Source organism: Mesoplodon densirostris, chromosome 7 (assembly GCF_025265405.1).
Source record: "Mesoplodon densirostris isolate mMesDen1 chromosome 7, mMesDen1 primary haplotype, whole genome shotgun sequence".
NCBI classification, from domain to species: domain Eukaryota; kingdom Metazoa; phylum Chordata; class Mammalia; order Artiodactyla; family Ziphiidae; genus Mesoplodon; species Mesoplodon densirostris.
The window spans coordinates 77,836,124-77,856,649 of record NC_082667.1 but is presented as its reverse complement, the minus strand read 5'-3'; the positions used below and the strand labels follow the sequence as shown (position 1 = coordinate 77,856,649).

Here is a 20,526-nt window from a genome sequence, read left to right as displayed (position 1 = left end):
AAATTTCCTTCCTTTTTTAAGGCTGAATAATATTCCATTGTGTGGATTCACCACATTTTGTTTATTCATTCATCTACTGATGGACACTTGGGTTGTTTCCACCTTTTGCTGTTGCAAACAATGCTATGAACATGGGTGTATAAATATCTCTTCAAGGCCCTGCTTTCAGTTCTTTGGGATATATACCCAAAAGTAGACTTGCTGGATCATATGATAATTTTATTTTTAATTGTTTGAGGAACTGCCATGCTGTTTTCCATAGTGGCTGCACCAAGTTACATTCTCACAACAGGGCACAAGGGTTCCACTTTCCCTGAGTCCTCACCAACACTTGTTATTTCCCTTTTTTTTTTTTATAGTAGCCATTCTGATGGATGTGAGATGAAAGAAAGATCATAATCTTTTGAATAGCATACATAATGCAAACAGCTACAGCATACATTTATGGACTACTTACTGCATCTCACATGGCTTTATACATCATCTATGTATGTTCTGTATATATATTTATAGAATTATATCCACAAAACAAATCCTGTGCGGGTGAGAACTACTATTATCATTATTATCCTCATTTGATGACATGGACATGGGACTCAGAAAGGTTAAGGAACTGGCCCAAATCACACAGCTAGACGGGGGAGGTGGGGCTGAGTTTCAGACTGAGCTGACTCAAGCTTCTAAAAACAGAAGCTTCACTTTTTGAGTGTAAATTTAGCTTTGGGAACATCTAATATCTAAATTGGAAATTCTCAGTTAACTGAGATAACAAAATAATTGAGTAACCTAGGGAAATTCCACCCTGTGGAATCAAGAATGGGGGTTGTCAGTGAAATGTGAGATGAATGTTCTAGTGATCCTCATTCATGCAACAGACTGAGGTGGTGCCATCTAGGGGGGGATTTGGGTAAAGAGGAAACGTTGACCTGCTGCTTTCCCAGGAAGAGGAGCATTGGGGCTGTTAAGTGGGGGCCCAGCAAGAAACACCACTTATCTCTCCAATCCAGCCAGAGTAAGTTCTCTGCTTATAAGGACTGGTGGAGTTCAATTAGTCCCACCTGGATAACCCAGGATAGCCTCCCACTTTTTAAAAAATTTTTTAAAAGTTTTTGGCTGGGTTTGGTCTTCGTTGCTGAGCACAGGCTTTCTCTAGTTGCAGCGAGCGAGGGTTACTCTTTGTTGCGGTGCACGGGCTTCTCATTGCAGTAGCTTCTCTTGTTGTGGAGCACGGGCTCTAGGCACGTGGATTCAGTAGTTGTGGCACGTGGGCTCAGTAGTTGTGGCTCGTGGGCTCTGGAGCGCAGGCTCGGTAGGTGTGGCACACGGGCTTCGTTGCTCCATGGCATGTGGGATCTTCCCGGACCAGGGCTCGAACCCGTGTCCCCTGCATTGGCAGGCGGATTCTTAACCACTGCAACACCAGGGAAGTCCTTAGTCTCCCTCTTTTAAGAGCACTGATTAGTAACCTTGACATCGGCACAGTCCCTTTGGCCACCTCATGGAGCATATTCCCAGGTTCTGAGGATCAGGGCATGGGCATCTTTGGGAGACCATTCTGCCCACCACATTAATACTACCACCTGACTGGACCGTTGCTTTGGGACTGGTCTGAGAGCTTTCTGGAAGAATCAGTAGGATCAATGCCACAGGCCACGGAGAAAGATGGCTGGATGAGCTGGCAGGTGATAATCCCGTTACCAAGAGGGCAGGAAGCAGGACGGGTTGAGTGAGCACCTCAACATCCCGGAAGCAGCCAGGCAGTTTGGGGCCTGGAGATGAACCAGGGGTTGGAAATACACACCTGCGAATCGAGGGGGTGGTACAGTGGCCCCAGCCCATGGACAGAGTGCGGAGGAAACGGACATCTGAGGGGAGAGGAGCCCGGTGTGGAGACCTGGAAGCAGTCAGAGAGGTGAGGGAGCCAGAGAGCTGCTGCCAGGCTGAGGGTATTCATCACAGAGACAGCTTGCTTTGTGCCAGGTACTGTTCTGGGCACTCTCGAGTGTATTAACTCATTTCATCCTTAGGAAGTTAGTGTTGTTTGCCCCACTTTACAGATGAGGGCGTTGAGGCACAGATAGGCCGAGTATCCTGCCTGAGGTCACAGAGGGAGGCTGGGTCACTGGGCACCACGCTCGGGCGGTCTGACTTCAGGACCAGCCTCTCCTGAGGCCTCGCCGGTCCACAGGGCTCTCCCGGGGAGACGGGGAGGAAGGATCCAGCCGACGGGGAAGCAGAGAAGCTTCTTCTTTCCTTCCAATCCCAGACTCGTCTCACCAGCGCCTGGCCATTTCCTCAAATCCATATTCTTTTGAAAACCCCATTTTTTTTTTTTACTATTTCTGCACTACATCCCTTTCTGGAGGCAGTGGGGGGCTGGGGCTGGGGGATGGGATAACCTAGAACCAAAAGGTTAAAAGAAATAGATAAAACACACACACACACACACACACACACACACACACACACACGTTAATTTCAAAAATGTTATCCCACTCCTTTGAACATTTCACCAAGCAGTACCTTTTGTCAATCCTACAAAGCCCAGCTTATCAAACTCACTTTTGCTGCTCAGGGAGCAACCAAAGAGAAGCTTTAGTGCTTTAATATGTATTATATCATTTATATGTCACCAGTAACTTATAAGACTGTCCTTTTGTTACCTTACAGATGAGGAAGCTGAGGTATCACTTGCCCAAGGTCACCCTGCTAGGAAGTAGGAGAGCTGGGCTCGAGCCCAGTCTAATAACCACCACGTTGCCCTGCTCCCCCAACCCCTGAACCACCAGGCCACGTGCCTCTCTCTGACAACTGTGTCACATGTCACAGGGAGGCCGAGAGCCCGAAGAGGCCCCCGAGGGCAATGGCAGTGGGTTGAGGACCCAACGGGAGAGGGACCTCTTGAAGCCATTTGACAATAAAGGAAAGGAAGGGGGAAGGGGCGGCGTTTCCAGGCCAAGGGAATGGTGAGCACGTTCACAGGTTAGACAGAAGTTACACTGTCAAGGTGAGGATGCAGAAGAGGGATGGTTGAGGAGAGGGACCAGACCAGGTTGGGATGAAGGCAGGACCACCCAGAGGCGCTTGGCAGCTAAGAGAAGCCTTGAAGATCCCCTAAGAGCTTCTCCATGCCTGGGAAGTCCAGGTCCTGGCAGGGAGCTGAAGGCACATTCACAGGGGAGTGGAGTGATGGAGGGGAGTTTCCTGAAGGGACTCCATAGGGAGTGGGCAGGGCTCAGAGAAACCACAAAGGATAGTGCAGGGCCCAGAGCTAGTATGAGTGAGGACTGTTCCCACCCTCAGAGCTGAGGGGTGAGGGGCAGGGGCATTTCCTGGGACCCGGAGACCCTGAGGGCTGGATAGAGTCCTCTGAGGGAAGCTGTGTGGCCCCACAGAAAAGAAGCCAGGGGAGTAAGTACCCCAAGCTCTCTCCTCCCTGCTCTGATCTCTAACCCCCCCATTGGCCAAACCCAACCAGAAACCAGAGGCAAGGAGCCCATCAGCCCATGGATGTAGCTGCACAGGTGGGCCTGCTGGGCAGAGGGCACCGTGGAAAGGGATGGAGGAGGGTCTGGAGAAGCAGACGGAGGATGCAGGCAGGTGCAGGAGGTGAAGACCTAGGAGGCTGTTATCAAAGTAGAATGAAAAGCCTAAGACCAGGGACCTGCTGGCTGGGGGGCCCAGAGGGCACTGGGACAGCCTCAGGACAGAAGTGTGAGGGTGGCAGGAGGGTTTGGGGGCCGGGATGGACTTGAAGGAGCTGGTGAGCTCGAGCAGGGCCCAGGCTGAGTGAGCGTAGGGCATTACGCATAGGGAGGGGACGGGGAGCAAAGGCTACGGGACTCAAGGAGAGGACGAGACAGAGGATAAGGAAGGCTGGGAGCGGGAAGTTATGGTCTGAGATGGGGCTTCCCAGTTCCAGGTGATGCAAGGTTGAAACCTAGCTCCAAAGGACGGTTCCAGGTACACGTCGAACCTCAGCGACAACGTCAGCGAACGTCAGGGCAACGTCATAACTAAGTCAGCTTCCCGAGGAGGCTTCCTCAAAGCACAGGAGTCATCAGAGCAGATGGTCATTGTTAAGAGATGTTTAAACGTCTCAATATTTTATGGACTCACTATATACTTTTTAAACATTTAAAATGCAGGAGCCTTTAAAAAATGCACTTGTTTTCTCTATTAGGTCCTGCCTGTCTCCTCTCTCATTATTAAATCACTCTCTACTCTGAAAATCACAGGGTACAAATCAAAGGTACAGGTTTTGGAATTAGACTTGGGTTCAAACCCTGACATTGCCCTGGGCCAGCATCCTGATGTTGAGTGAGTCCCTTCATCTTAGCCATTTTTTAAATCGTGGTAAAATACATATAAAGTTTACCGTCTTAACCACTTTTAAGTGTACAGATCAGTAGTTGTAAGTTATTCACATTGTTGTGCAACCAGCCTCAGAATTTTTCATCTTGCAAAACTGAAACTGTACCCATTAAACAACAACTCCCCGTTTCCCCCTTCCCCAGCCCCTGGCAACCCTTATTCTATTTTGTTTCTATGAGCTTGACTACTCTATGTACCTCACATAAGTGGAATCATACAAAATTTGCCTTTTTGTGACACTTATTTCACATAATGTCCTCATGGTTCATCCATGTTGTAGCATGTGTCAGAATTTCCTTCCTCCTACACTGAATAATATTCCACTGTATGGATGGACCACATTTTGCTTATCCAATCATCGGTCAGTGGGCATTTGGGTGGCTTCCAACTTTTGGCAGTTGTGAATAATGCTACTATAAACATGAGTGTACAAATATCTCTTTAAGTTCCTGCTTTCAATTCTTTGGGGTATATACCCGGAAGTGGACTTGCTGGATCATATAATTTTATTCTAAATTGTTTGAGAAGCCGCTCTACTGTTTTTCCTATCAGCTGCACCATTTTACATTCTCAGCAGTGCATTAGTGTTCCCCTACTCTACATCCTTGCCAACACTTGTTATTTTCTGTTGCTGTTTGTTTGTTTTTGATAGTAGCCATCCTAATGGGTATGAGGTGGTATCTCACTGTGGTTTGGATGTGCATTTCCCTAATGACTAGTAATGTTGAGCATCTTTTTATATGCTTGTTGGACATTTGTATATCTTCTTTGGAGAAATGTCTATTCCAGTTCTTTGCCCATATTTGATCAGGTTATTTGGGGGGTTTTTTGTTGTTGTTGTTGTTGAGTTATAGTTCTCTATATATTCTTCATATTAACCCTTTTTCAGATTTGTGATTTGCAACTATTTTCTCCCATTCTCTAGATGGCCTTTCACCCTGTTTATTGTGTCCTTTGATTCACAGAAGTTTTAAATTTTGACATAGTTGAATTTATCTATTTTTACTTTTGCTGCCTATGCTTTTGGTATCATATCCAGAAAAGCATTGCCAAATCCAGTGTCATAAAGCTTTCCTCCTGTGTTTTCCTCTACAAGTTTTATAGTTTTAGACTACGTTTAAGTCTTTGATCCACTTTGAGTTAATTTTTATACATGGTGTAAGGTAAGAGTTCAACTTAATTCTTTTGCAGTCTTTCCCAGCATCATTTGTTGAAAATACTGTTCTTTCCCCATTGAATAATCTTGGCACCCTTGTCAAAAGTCATTTCACCATATATGCGAAGTTTTATTTCTATGCTATCTATTCTATTCTATTGGCCTATGTGCCTGACCTTATGTCAGTATCACACTGTTTTGATTGCTGTACCTTTGTATGCAGTAAGTTTTGATATCAGGAAGTGTGAGACCTCCAGCTTTGCTTTTCTTTCTCAAGATTCTTTTGGCTATTTGGGGTCCACTGAGATTCCATATGAATTTTAGGATGGATTTTTCTATTTCTGCCAAAACTGCTGTTGGGATTTTGAACCTGTAGATCCTGCTGTGTAGTAATGACATCTTAACAATATTAAGTCTTCCAACCCATGAATACAGGGTGTCTTTCCATTTATTTGTGTCTTTAATTTCTTTCAGCAGCACTTTGTAGTTTTCAGTGTACACATCTTTTACCACCTTGGTTAAATTTATCCCAAAGTATGTTATTCTTTTTGATGCTATCATAAATGAAATTATTTTCTTAACTTCCTTTTCATATTGTTCATTGAGAGCATATAGAAACACAACTGATGTTTGTTGTTGATTTTGTATCCTACGATTTTGCTTCTGAATGTTGTTTATTAGTTCTAAGAGGGTTGTGGTTTTTCATGGACTCTTTAGGATTTTGTACATGTAAGATCATGTTGCCTGTGAACAGAGATAATTTTACTTCTTCCTTTCGAATTTGGATGCCTTTATTTCTTTTTCTTGCCTAATTGCTCTGGCTAGGACTTCCAGTACTTTGTTGAATAGAAGTGGCAAAAGCAGGTATCCTTATCTTCTTCTTGATCTTAGAGGAAAAGCTTTCAGACTTTCACCTTTGAGTATGATGCTACCTGTGGGCTTTTCATATTTGACCTTTATTATGTTGAGGTAATTTCCCTCTATTCCCTGTTTGTTGAGTGCTTTTATCATGAAGGAGTGTTGCATTTTGTCAAATGCTTTTTGTACATCAATCGAGATGATCATTTTTTTCCTTCTTTCTGTTAATGTGATGTATTACGTGGATTAATTTTCATATGTTGAACCATCAAGTCTGCATTCCAAGAATAAATCCCACTTGGTCATAGTGTATGATCCTTTTAATGTGCTGTTGAATTCAGTTTCCTCCTATTTTGTTGAGGATTGTGGTATCAGTGTTCATAAGAGATATTGGTCTGTAGTTTTCTTGTAGTGTCCTTGTCTGGGTTTGGTATCAAGGTAATGCTGTCCTCTCACTTCAGCTTTTGAGTCTCAGCTTCTTCATCTCTAAGATGGAGATAATAATAGAGTCCCTGTTTAGGGCTGTCATGCAGATTAAATGATAAAAATGCACACAAAATGCTTCAGCAGGGCCCAGTTCACAGGAAGCCCTCAAAATATGTTAGAGGATGATAATGATAATAATAATAATAATAATAATAATAAATAAATAACAGTTCATCTCATAGTTGGACAGCTCAGTAGGCTGGGGCTTATAGAGTCAGTCTGTATTAGCAGCAGAGCGTCTGTTCCGTAGTAGCATTTAGCAATTTTCCAAGTAAAGGGAGCGAGTGATATTATAGGGCCGAACTAGGAAGCTGTCTCCTGGCCTAACATGTGGTAGAGGCTCACGCAATTTTGTGGAGTCATTTAAAACTTCCTGCTTGCTTTGATTTCTTAATAATGGCTTGACAGTTTTTGAGGAACTGAAAGTAGTGAAGCCTGGGAAGAGACAAACAAAATGTAACACACAGAATTTCTCTCATTCATGGGTTATCAAAGGTTCAAAGGACACAAAGATCAATGGCAATGGTGATGAAGATGATGTGGGTGACATTTTCCAAAGAACTAATGTGTTTTCATTTTTTTAAATGTTACATTTAAAGGGTGGCCAGAACAGCCCATTCTCCGAACAGCCAGCACCCAGACGCTGGGCCATCGGAAGCGTATTGTTTCCTCTCACCTCCCTCGGCACTGGGAGTGGAACCGCCCCGTTCCCACCGACGTGGTACCACACGCGAGCCGCCTGGGTTCACTTACATCTCTCACTGTCGTTCTGGTCGGCAATGGCCTCCTCCAGGGCGAACGACTTTGGCTTTTTGTCCTGACTTCCTTTCAGCCTTTCCCAGTCAGCGGGGCTGAATTTGCGCACCTCGGAGTCTTTGGTCGTGGGGTGGCCACCTTCTCGCTCTTTCATCTCCAACTCTGAGAAGCGCATCACTGCACGCTACAAAGAGAACGGAGATGGAAAAAAGACACACCTTACCACCAAAGCTACTTCACTGCCCTTACCTTAAAGGAAAGTATCTTCAAAGAAAAGTTTGCCCAAAACCAACCACAATTTATGATACAACTGAGATATTTTAAAATTGAATGATAAAAACGTAAGAGTGTCTATGTGTAACTAGTCACGCACTCTTTATTCATAAAGCCATATGTATGTAGAGATATATGTGGTGTGTATGTATAGCCATACATACACTGTGGCATACAGACAGACATTTTCTTTCGAAGGTAAATAAAACAAAACAAAAACACAACACAAAGAAAGCGAAACAAAAACACAACAGAAAAGAAAACAAATGCACAGTGAATAAAGATGACCACGGCCCACAAACTTCCCTTTGTATATTTGGAAATGAAATTTAACTCAAAAGGTTTATGGAAGATTCTAGTAATAAAAATTTGAAGAACGGACCTCACAGTAAGCAGCGGGTAGACATAAAATACTGTCCTCTTGTAATCCTTCCATCTATGTAATTAAAATGGGCACTCAATGGATCATTTAGATAACTTCATCCTTTTTTTTTTTTTTTTTCTTTTTGCGGTATGCGGGCCTCTCACTGCTGTGGCCTCTCCCGTTGCGGAGCACAGGCTCCGGACGCGCAGGCTCAGCGGCCATGGCTCACGGGCCCAGCCGCTCCGCGGCATATGGGATCCTCCCAGACCGGGGCACGAACCCGTATCCCCTGCATCGGCAGGCGGACTCTCAACCACTGCGCCACCAGGGAGGCCCTTTCATCCATTTTTATAAGCATAAACCAATTTTTTTCTTTACTTTATTACTTTATTATTATTACTTTATTATTATTTAGGTCTTGGTTTTCCTTGAGTCTGTGAGCCCCCATAATGAAATGTAATTTCCAGTAGATTGAGTAATACCTATTTTCACCAAAAATTTTAACTGAGTTCATTACTTTCTGTGCAACCCAGATTAGTTTTCTGCCTTTTTTTCTGTGCCGTCTGTAGGTGTTCAATAGATTTATTTAATAAATGTATGAATGCATGAACACGTAGATGAATTTTTAAATGCTTCTTTTTGAGAAGGTAGAACAAATGTGACACAGTAGAACAGATAAGAAAATAGTCCATGGAAAAAATGGCAAAGTCACATATGTGCCCAGGGCCAGCCTAAGGAGAATTGCTTTTTTTTTTTTTTTTTTTTAAGGAAAAATGTGTTGAATAGCTTATTTTAATTATTTTTAAAAGTTAAGTACAGGGACTTCCCTGGCGGTCCAGTGGTTAAGACTTCACCTTCCAATGCAGGGGGTGTGGGTTCAATCCCTAGTCGGGGAGCTATGGTCCCACATGCCTCACAGCCAAGAAACCAAAACATAAAACAGAAGCAGTATTGTAACAAGTTCAATAAAGACTTTAAAAAGTGGTCCACATCCCCAAAAAAAAAAGTTAAGTACAAAAATTTGCTGATGATTTACATATTTAGCACCAATAAAATAATGTGAGATTAGCTGTACTAAAACAGAATGTTGAGCTACATTCACATTAAGTGACATTATATAGTCTAAATTTATGGAAAACTTCTGAAATGGCTGGTAAAAAGTAAGATGGTGAGTGACCTTTGAGCAGAAAAAGACAGAAAGAGAAATGGCCTTTTCTACATTCTATTGTGCCTCTAAGTAAAATGCTTGGTAATCTAGCTACAAAGCAATATGTCATTTGGCTTTAGGCACCTACTGTGATTTACCTTGTGAGGATCAGATTTTGCCATGGAGAGGATTTGTAAAAGTATCACACATTCCAGTACCATTGACAACCACAGCTACCAAAAACTCTAATTTAACTTGATGAACCTAATGTCAGATGATAGTCTCATTTCTTGTGGGTGTTTTCAGAAAAGATGGGTAGGAAATGTATAAAAGTGAATACTTTATTGACTGAAATAACAATTCATCATTTTGAAAACATAAAATACATTAAAGTTGTTATAGCATCATGCATTAATATTTCACTGTACTTTAGACATCGCCTACAATCAATGTTTTCTGCCCTTTGAAACAGAATCTTGCTTGTGGTATGCATTAATCATATAAAAGATTAAACACTGAAAAGAAATTCAGCCTTTAAGGACAATTTGCTTTGATTTATTCAGTGGGTTCTTCCAAAAAGTTAATACAAGAATTATTGCTTGTTGAATTGGAGTTACAGATTCTTTCAGAGTTACTTAGTATTTTCTGTAATATCAGTATCAAGGAAGGTAAAGCAAATTTACATATTCATTAGGAAATACAGGCACATAATCATAAAACAAGAAAACACAGCGTTTTTATAGACTTTATTTTTTAGAAGTGTTTTCATTTTACAGAAAAATTGAGAAGATAGTATAAAGTGTTTCCATATACACTATACCCATTTCCCTCTATGATGATCCACTTATATTAGTATGTTACATTGTTACAATCAATTAACAAATACTGATACATTATCATTTACTATAGTCCATACATTAGTCCAGTTCCTTAGTTTTTACCTAATGTCCTTTTTCTATTCCAGGATTTCATCCAAAACATCACATTACATTTAGTTGCCATGTTTCCTTAGGCTCCTCTTGGGTTTGATAGCTTCTCAGATTTTCCTTGGATGACCTTGACAATTTTGAGTAGTTAGGGTTTTGTAGGATGCCCACTACTAGAATTTGTTTGATGCATTTTTCATGATAATATTGGGATTATGTGTTTTGGGGAGGAAGACCACAGAGTAGAAGGGTTATTTTGTCAGATCACATCAAGTGTACAAAGTATGAATATGCATTATGAATGCTGAGGTCGACTTTGATCACCAGGCTGAGGTAGTGTTTTTCAGGTTTCTCCATCGTAAGATTACTGTTTTCCCTTTTTCATACTGTACTTTTTTGGAAGGAAGTCAATATGCTCAGCCCACAACTAAGGAATAGGGAGTTATGCTTAAGATGGAGTACTACATAAACTATTTGGAATTCCTCTGCACTGGAGATTTATCTATTCTCCTGCATTTATGTATCCAATTATTTATTTATATCAGAAGAACTCATGGATTTTTATTTTATACTTTGGGTTATAATCTAATTCTACTTTAGTTACTTTGTTCCTCAAATTGCTCTAGTCCTGACCCTTGTGAACTCTTTTCAGTTGGCTCTTGTGCCACTCTGAGGTATCCCCATCCTGTATTTTTTTTTGGAACTTCCTTACTTTCTGACACTATAAGATGGTCTTGTATATAAATCTTGTATATTTACTGCCCTAGTCCTAGAATCAGCTATTTCTTCAAAGATAACTAGGTCTTTTTAGTGGAGAACAGTATTAGACAGCAGGATCTGGGTGTGGGGTGTGCTAATTGCTGCTCGGATGTCATTGCTTCTAGATCTTCTCAGCTGACAGAGCAAAGAGATAATATGTGTGTACATTACCCATGTATACGCACATACCTATAAGTATCTCTCTACATAGCCATGTGTATTAAGGTAATATGAAGCAATATTAAGCTAAACATGAATGTATATTGATGTTTCCAACTTTAATCTGTTACCACATAGATCACCTTAGCCTCATCTCTTGCTTATGTTTAAATTTCAACTCCAGCAAAACACTTGGCTTTTAGAGGTATGAAAATCAAATTGTAGCAACTTTGGGAAGCCACATCATCTAGTAGAATAATTTTTAAAGGGCAAGGTGTATATCATCAAATTTTAATTTACAGTCAGCAGTACTTTTTAACATCAAAAGGCCTCCAGACCTCTGCTTCCAAGAAGATGAAGTAGCCCATTTCTCCCAGGTTCTCCCACTTAAAACTAAAACCCTGAACATAACAACAAACAAACATAGGAAGACGCTGAAAGGTGGAAATGAGAAGGCAGACTTAACTAGGGACTTTGGGACTTGAGGAATAACATGGTGATGAGTCCCCTGTGTTTCCTGTTGCTTCCCATACATCCTGGAGAGGGTATTACAGGCACCCCCAATCAATAACCACCAACAGAACAACAGACAAAAAAGCTTCAGAAAAAAACACAAAACCCTGTTCCCCCTAGCCAAAGTATGAGGAAAGGGGTTGCTAAAGACAGAAGACCATTTGGGCAATAATATACACACTACTCGAGCCAAGTGCCAGTGGAATATACACACTACTCGAGCCAAGTGCCAGTGGAATATTGCACCCATCCCCTATGTCCTGTCGTTTCAGTTGGGCCAAGGTAGGATTTGATCTTCCACACCACCCCACTCCTGCCCTCCAGAAGGGCCAGCGCTCTGATTCCCCACCAGGGTTGTTTCAGTGTGGTCCAGCGGTGAGCTGAGCCTCCACCCCTTTCCATTAGCAAACAGACTTTAAAAGGTGGTGCCTGGGCTTCCCTGGTGGCGCAGTGGTTGAGAATCTGCCTGCCAATGCAGAGGACACAGGTTCGAGCCCTGGTCTGGGAAGATCCCACATGCCACGGAGCAGCTGGGCCCGTGAGCCACAGCTACTGAGCCTGCGCTCCGCAACAAGAGAGGCCACAATAGTGAGAGGCCCGCGCACCACGATGAAGAGTGGCACCCACTCGCCGCAACTAGAGAAAGCCCTTGCACAGAAAGGAAGACCCAACACAGCCAAATAAATAAATAAATTTACTTATTTAAAAAAAAAAAAAAAGTGGTGCCAGACAGGCTTGTTAACACTGGGCTGCCCTCACACAGTCGTGGGGTCCAATGGTGGGACTTAGCGTCCATCTCTCCCTGACATCAATAAGAATAGGATGTTACAGGTTGGCGGGAGTAGGCACCCCACTAACCCCCAACACATGATGTCAGTGAGACCCAATGGGGTGCTGAATCCCCATAACCATCCTGAGGCAGTAAGACAGAATGAGGTGGCACAAGCAGGGCTAGTTGTCAGTTCTCTGCCTCTTACCCTGGTGTCAGTGGGGCCAGCAGGTAGCTGACCCTCTACCCACACCCGGCATCAACAAGAAGGAATGAAGTGGGAGGAAGGACAGCAAACACTTCACTTCTCCCCTCCCCTGTGTCAAGAAATCTACTGGGGAGATGAACTTCCACTCCTACTAAAAGGCAACACAATGATATTAATGTTCCCACTTTTGGGGGGAAGGTGTCAGAAGGGCCAATAGGATAGCTGAACTTCTACTTGATCTGTCTGCAGTGAGACAATGTAAGTGCCCACTTTTGCTGGGGTATTGTCAGTAGGGCCCAATGGAAATCTGTACGTAACCCCCCAGTCCTCATACTATGCCTCAAATAGGATGACTTCCTTCTAAAAAGTAATAATAAAATTAAATGGGTTACAGAGTCACATAATAACTCACAATGTTTAGAATACAATGGAAAAATACTCATGACACCAAGAACCAGGAAATCACAGAATAAATGAGAAAAGACAATAAACATCCACCAACACTGAGATAAAACATCTATTGAAATGATCAGACAAGGATTTTAAATAAGCTGTCACATAAATGCTTCAATTAGCAATTATGTGTTCCTTGACAGAAATGGGAAAAATAGAAAATGTAAACAAAGAACTAGAAGCTATAACAATAAAAACAAATGAGAACAGTAGAACTGAAAAATACAACAATCAAAAAACTTTGCTCAAGAATAGAGTGGAGGGCTTCCCTGGTGGCGCTGTGGTTGAGAGTCTGCCTGCGGATGCAGGGGACACGGGTTCGTGCCCCGGTCCGGGAGGATCCCACATGCCGCGGAGCGGCTGGGCCTGTGAGCCATGGCCGCTGAGCCTGCGTGTCCGGAGCCTGTGCTCCGCAATGGGAGAGGCCACAACAGTGAGAGGCCTGCGTACCGCAAAAAAAAAAAAAAGAGTGGAGATTACAAAGCATAGAATCATGAACTTAGAAGAGATCAATACAATGTACCAAATGTACAGAGAAAAATAGACTGAGGGGTAAAGATGGGAGAAAGAACAGGATCTCAAGAACCTGTAAACAGTAACAAAAGCACTAACATTCATATCATCAAAGTTCCAGAATGAAAAAAGAGAGCAAGTAGGACTGACAAAGTATTCAAAGAAATCATGGCTAAAAAGTTCCCAATTTTTTAGAAGACATAAACACAAATTCAAGAATCTGAACAAACCCAAAGAGGAAAAACGCAAAGATATCCTTGCCAAGACGTGTCATAACTAAACTTCTGAAAAGTAGAGACAAAAAAAATCTTGAAAGTGGACAGGAAGAAACGATGCATTACTTATTGAGAAACACCAATTCCAATGACAGATATTTCTTGTCTAAAACCCTGGAGTCAGAAGCATTGACATAACATTTTTCAAGTGCTAAAAGAAAAGAACTCTCAGCCACAAATTCACACTTTTTATATCCACTTTCTTGTTTGACTTACGTTAATGGACTACTGACTCATCTTTCTATATCCGGGACTGCCATCACCCTTCTCCAAAAATCTAGTCACAGTATTTCCAGAGTGATCTTTCTGAAAATGAAACAAATTTTTCTTATAAAAATGCCTGATTGTGTTATGAAACTTTTCTCTCCTCTAAGTTACCAGTTAAAATCCTTCAATGGATTCCCATCTTTCTTGGAGTAAAATCTCACATCCAAACTCTCTTTGTCCTTTTGGGCTGCTGTAAGATTATGGTGCAGGTTGGGTGGCTCATAAACAACAGGCATTTTTTTCTCACAGTTCTGGAGGCTGCAAGTTCAAGATAGGGTGCCAGTATGGTCAGATGAGGGCCCTCTTCTGAGTCACAGACTTCTCATTGTAACCTCACATGGCAGAAGAGCTTAGGGAGCTCTGTGGGGTCTCTTTTATAAGAGCACTAATACCTTTATCATTTCCCAAAGGCCCCACCTACTAATACTATCACCTCCGGAAATTAAGATTTCAACGTATAAATTTGGAGGGGAACACAAAGACTAGACCATAGCACTTAGTATACATACATGGACCATTCATGGTCTGGCTTCTACCACCCTCTCCATTGTCTTCTTTTCTTACACTCCAGTGAGCATTTCTTTCTTTTTTTTTTTTTTTTGCGGTACACGGGCCTCTCCCTGTTGTGGCCTCTCCCGTTGCGGAGCACAGGCTCTGGACGCGCAGGCTCAGCGGCCATGGCTCACGGGCCCAGCCGCTCCGCGGCATGTGGGATCTTCCCGGACCGGGGCACGAACCCGTGTCCCCAGCATCGGCAGGCGGACTCTCAACCACTGCGCCACCAGGGAAGCCCCAGTGACATTTCTTATACTGATTATGAATGGAACTCCTTTCTGGACTGATCCTTAACCATTCATTTTCTGGCAAACATGAATTTATCTTCTCTTTTCCTCAAAAATTCACCCTTCCTTCATGTTACATATCCATTTCAATTGCCTTCTACAGGAAGCCCTACTGATATCCCCCATATACTACTGTCCACAGCATGAATTAAGGTCTTACCGTGTCTTCCTATATCACTCTGTAATAATTTTTACGGTAACTATGGATTTTCTTATTTGAGTGTCACAATACATTGACTTCTAGGTGGCACGATAATGATTTTAGTAACAGTAACACTGGTGCCCAGTTTAACCCATGGCATACTTTAGGTGTTCAATAAATGCTTGTTGAATGAGTTAATGAATGAATGAATGGATGGTCAGTTTGAAATCTTAATCATGTTACTTTTCAAAAATCTGTTAAAAAGATACCCACAGTTTTCCAGAAGATTAGGGACTTAGGATCTTCAACTTGATTTAATAGAGGAAATTTTTACTCATACATCATGCTTAAATACCTCAAAGTAAAACCGTTAACCCAGGAATTTAAGGTTACCCATTTGGACTTGCAAGCCAATAATTAATACCTCCTGCCCCGACTGTATTAGATGGTTTCAATGCTCCACTCATATCTCCCCAACACTCATCATTCCAGTATATGCTGATAGACTCATGTTACCACCTGCAATTATCCACCTTAGGGCAGGCCAGAAATGTACAGGAGTTAATGTATCTGGGTGTAGCTTTCAACCAAGGACAGAGGGGACTGGAAGATAAGTACTTCAAGTTTCTCACCAATTCTTGGGATAACTCTGAGACATGTGCTATAGACTTTCACAGAACTCCCCTGAAGTACTGGCAGCAGTTTCCTGCAGGAGTAATTTATTCAGTAATGCACCTCTGTTGGCTTCCTTCCATGCCTCCATTCTCAATTCCCACTCCACTTCTGAGTCTTCTGGAAGCACCTCCCAGATGAACAGTTTGCATTCAAATTATTGCCTCAGGTTCTGCTTCTAGGGGAATTCAATTTATAGCCTCCTAACAATCCAGTGCTCCTTACAGAGCCATCACTGGTACAAGTACCAAGGCATGGCACATTATGTATCACCCCTCCTAAATCCTAATATTTTTAAACCGATAGGAAAGAGCATGACCTTGAAGAGAAAAATCATTTATATGAGAATAGCCAATGGATAAAGGGAAGGAGAGACAGTGCCATTTGTTTTCCATTAATGACAGTGTGAAATTTATGGGCAGATGGTCTAACAGGTGTGACTATAATTTGAGGAGCCTGCTCCCTTGGTTACAGAAGACTGCTATTGTTACTATTATGGAAGCACAACCTCATGACTTTATTGCTTCACTTGATGTAGCCTTTTCCTTTACCCTTAAATCTTTCTACATCACTGAATTGCAGCCAATAGATTTATTTTCTCCCTATGGCTCCATCACAAAAAAAGACACACATGTGTGCACACACACACACACACACACACAGAGTTTTGTGTATGCCAGTGCTAGAAAAGACAAGCTCATGGTGCATGTATGCAATGGGTATTGTACATTACAGGTCTCTGTGAAATAGTCTTCTGCAGGTTCCTATGTTTATTTTATGAATAATTAACTTTAGTAAAGTTAATTTCCTGAAGATCTTGATGAAGACTGAAGAAAGGAAGTAAATTTTAAAGAAAAAGACTTAGAAACTTGCCCTTTTTGCCCTTTCTTTGTGTCTTAATGAACAAAGGATAACTGGGACTTTTTTGAAGTCTTTGCTTGAGTTGAAGACACAAAATGCAACCTGTACTCTTATCATAATATGTTCAGTTTATGAGTACACAAACTTATAAACTGTGAATTTCCCTAAAGTTATTATACCATTTAGAAGATGTTTGCTGGGACGTTTACTTAAAACCAAACAATTGAGGTCTATATGTCCAAATAATTTCCTTCTCTCTTTCTGTCTCCATTTCAGTTTCCTGAGTTTCTGGGAAGGCCTGGTTTCCCCAAAGGAACGATTTCTGGTAGAAGTCTGAAGGTCTGACCCAAGAAAAATAATCCAGTATAGCCAATGAATTGAGGACAAGAAGTTTTCCAATCAGGTAGGAACATTTAATCTCATACATTACAATCACCTTAAGTAAGGTGTGCTGATAGCTGGATATGATTTAACTTCTTGGAAAAAGATGCATATATAACCTGCCCCACAAGGAAGCTGTTCTCAATTCCCTTAGTGGTTGTGGTGTTTATCAGAGAGTGCCTTGGGGGAAGATGAATACAATAACAGTATGATGCTTTTCTTTTCATTTTTAGCTCATTGTTGCCAAGTACCCTTGGTGACCTTGGTGCCTGTGGTTTAATCCCAGGAGGTTAGACATGTGGAACAGCACATTAACCCTTTTTAGTATTTTCTCCCAAGACAAATCATTTTTATAGGTTGTCTCCATGGTCTTGTTGCTTATCAAAATTAAGCATCAAGTCTTCTAAGTGAGCAATAGCCCCTGTCAGTGTGAGGAAATCAGCTTGGTTCTTATTGGGGCACATCTTGGTCTTGGCACAAAGTGAGTTCACATAGGGAGTTAGAAGGAGGAGAATGGGGCATGCGAAAGGGGAGTTCTGTGTTCTCATTTACCTATGCATGTTGAAACTCCACTAAGAGTTTTATTTTCATTAGCAATTTGTGATAAAAACTTAGGGTAGGGCTTCCCTGGTGGCGCAGTGATTGAGAGTCTGCCTGCCGATGCAGGGGACACGGGTTCGTGCCCCCGTCTGGGAAGATCCCACATACCACGGAGCGGCTGGGCCCATGAGCCTGCGCGTCCAGAGCCTGTGCTCCGCAACAGGAGAGGCCACAACAGTGAGAGGCCCGCGTACCGCAAAAAAACCAAAACTTACGGTAAAGGGAATAATGAAGCTGTCCCACTATATGGCACAACAAAAGATAGTAGTGACATCAAAATCAGGGCCTATCCATCTCATTTGCAGTTATATACTCAGTGTTTAGCATAGCATTTGATCCCTCATCAGTATTCAATAAGAAGATGCGTGTTGAATGACTTAAGGATGAATTAATGAATGAAAAAAGTTAATATGGTAGAAAATGTGTTTTATCCTTATATTTTCGTGTGTTGACTTCTGCATTTCAAGACCCAGCACTGTAACTGACACATAGAATATAAGCAGTAAAATTTGTTGGAAGAATGAATGAGTCCCCACAATTCTAAGAATAATTTTAAGACCAACACAGACCCCAAATCTGCCAAGGTCTATGACAGAAGTATCCAGAGAAGAAAGCCTGATCTCAGCTAGTGGTAGAGCTGACAGAATTTATCTAGTTTTAATAATTTACAGCTCATCCCATTACATTTAGGCATAGTACCTACATGAGCCATACAATTAAATGTTGACTGAAAAAAAATGCAGAACCTAAAAGTTGAGAATTATGTTTTATTTAGAGGACATACTGAGGACAAGTCAGGAGACAGCCTCTCAGATAGCTCTGAGGGACTGTTCTGAAGAGGTAAGGGAAGGCACAGGATATTTAGGGGTCTTTGCAAAAAAAAAAAAAACAACCCGGTAGTTGGAACATCAACATCTAGCTCCCCCAAGGTAGACTGCAGTGTGTTACCCTTCCCTCGGCCTACCCTGGGGCACCCTGAAGGGCCTACGGGTCTGAATGTGGCCCAGCAAGCCCAGGGGAGCCGGCGGGTCCTCAGAGTTCTTGTCCTGAAACTGGCGCTGACGCGTCGGGGCCACGAGTCTCTAGACACTTACTGCCGTTAAACGAATGCAGAACTGCGACTAAGGCCTCAGGGAACCTGCTTCACGCCTACCCTTCTGGATGCCAAATCAAGACCTTACGTTGAGGCTAGGGCCCCCGTTGAGATTCCCCTTAGCTCTAGAGCAGGGCAGGAAGAGCTCCCACCCAGGACCTGGAAGCACCCTCTTTCTTTCGAGAAAACTCTTTTTTTTCTCAGAGCCATGCCTGCAGGGACTAGAAACACGGCAACAACAGTGTTTTTCAGGTTTTTTCCGGCTGCAAGAATGGAGCTTTCAAAATGGGAAAACCAGGCTTTTCGCTATAGACGCCATGTCTAGATTGAAACGCAGCCTAAATACGTGTGTTTTCTAACAAGTAAGAGACACAAGCTACCCACTGTGCCCTAAACTGAATCAACTTTTTAAAGCAGGGTGTTCTGCGACTAGCGAACGGCCTCAATGAAGGAATGCCTTCGGTCGGCCGAGGGGCCTGTGTATCTTCCAATATCCGGCAGTGTTACACGAAGAACTGTTCTTTAGTTGAAGTTGCAGTGCAAGCTGAATTTCCCCTTGAGGTATGGTGACTTCATGTATGAGGTCCGAGGAAGAATTGCCTTCCTCCCCTTTGAAGTCCCAAACCACTACACCCAACATGTTTGTCTTTAGTTGAAAGTGGTATTTAAGGTGAGGATTTCAGCCATTTGGGAGATTTACTGAGTTCTCCTGGGTCTCTTCCATGTATACATATTATTAAATTTTGTTTGATTTTCTCCTGTTAATCTTAATCTGTCTTATGTCAATTTAATTCCTAGACTAACCAGAAAAATCTAGAAGGGTACAGGAAACTTTCTTCCTGCCCAACAGGCATTATAGTGCAGGGCACATTGCCTGCCTTTGAAAGCATCTGAACTTCTACACATTGAGAACCCTCTCCTTTCCATGCCCCTTTACCATAGGCATAAAGATTTCTGTGCACATCGAGGCTGAGAAGAACTCCTGAGTCCATCATTGTTTCTCCAGGCAGTCATGAAGACTGTCAGAGAGGAAGAACTTTTCCTCTGCCCTTCTGTAGGCAAATGCAGTAGGGGGTCCCCAAAGAAAAAGAATCAAATATAACTTTTTGACATAAGAGAAGCCCTTTTAAGCCTAAATCATTTGTGATCTCAGCCTGGTCATGATGCTTGCTCTTGAACAGGTCTCAGTAATTAATGATCTTGTGAAATAAAATTGTCCCTTACCATCTGGTTCTATAAGAATGAAGTCACTAGCCACTGTAGTCTCTGACCTTGACAAAAAAGTAATCACTTGATCTAAAAGAGAACTGGAAATTTTTCTTTGAGCCAAATTTGAGGATTATAACCTGGGAAGAGCATCTCAGAAAACTCTGAAAACTGTTCTGCCCATTAGAAACCCAGGGAGGTGTATAAGTTTTTTTTGAGACCGAGGGCTGTACATCAAATGACATGTTATTGAACGTTTACATAATTCAGATCTAAGTGCCATCCTGCTGGTCATGTAACCCCTTACAAGGTCAAGAAGAAATGTTATCTCTTAAGGAGGGAGTTGTCTTGTTGATGTTAGGAGAATGTTGCTCTTTATGGTTGAGCAAGTGTCCCTGCCTATGGGGGAGGTTTGGTCAATGTATAATGCAGATGCACAGTGCACAGTGTGGGGAGAGAGGAGACCAAAGGGC

The 20,526-nt window shown here is 42.4% G+C and overlaps 1 protein-coding gene and 1 long non-coding RNA gene across 4 annotated transcripts in view; one reads left to right on the top strand and one right to left on the bottom strand.

The window, feature by feature from the left end:
• Positions 1–20,526, top strand: part of LOC132493395 (uncharacterized) — a 67,833-nt gene that overhangs the window by 11,538 nt on the left and 35,769 nt on the right. For all 3 annotated transcript variants that reach the window (XR_009532979.1, XR_009532980.1, XR_009532978.1), the window contains exon 3: positions 17,050–17,176. This is a non-coding gene — a long non-coding RNA (uncharacterized LOC132493395). The remainder of the gene's footprint in view (positions 1–17,049; positions 17,177–20,526) is intronic.
• LOC132493391 (BCL-6 corepressor-like) lies at positions 7,052–7,817 on the bottom strand. The gene is made up of 2 exons (XM_060103875.1): positions 7,628–7,817; positions 7,052–7,309 (listed from the first exon to the last, which is right to left on the bottom strand). The coding sequence occupies exons 1-2, from the start codon at positions 7,803–7,805 to the stop codon at positions 7,131–7,133; spliced, it is 357 nt and encodes a 118-aa protein (XP_059959858.1). The 5' UTR covers positions 7,806–7,817; the 3' UTR covers positions 7,052–7,130.

Excerpts from the sequence above, each read along its gene's own strand:
- LOC132493391 (XM_060103875.1), bottom strand. The coding sequence starts at position 7,805 with ATGCGCTTCTCAGAGTTGGAGATGAAAGAGCGAGAAGGTGGCCACCCC. Across the intron at positions 7,310-7,627 it reads CCAGAACGACAGTGAGAGAT|GCTTCACTACTTTCAGTTCC; the intron begins GTAAGTGAACCC and ends GTCTCTTCCCAG.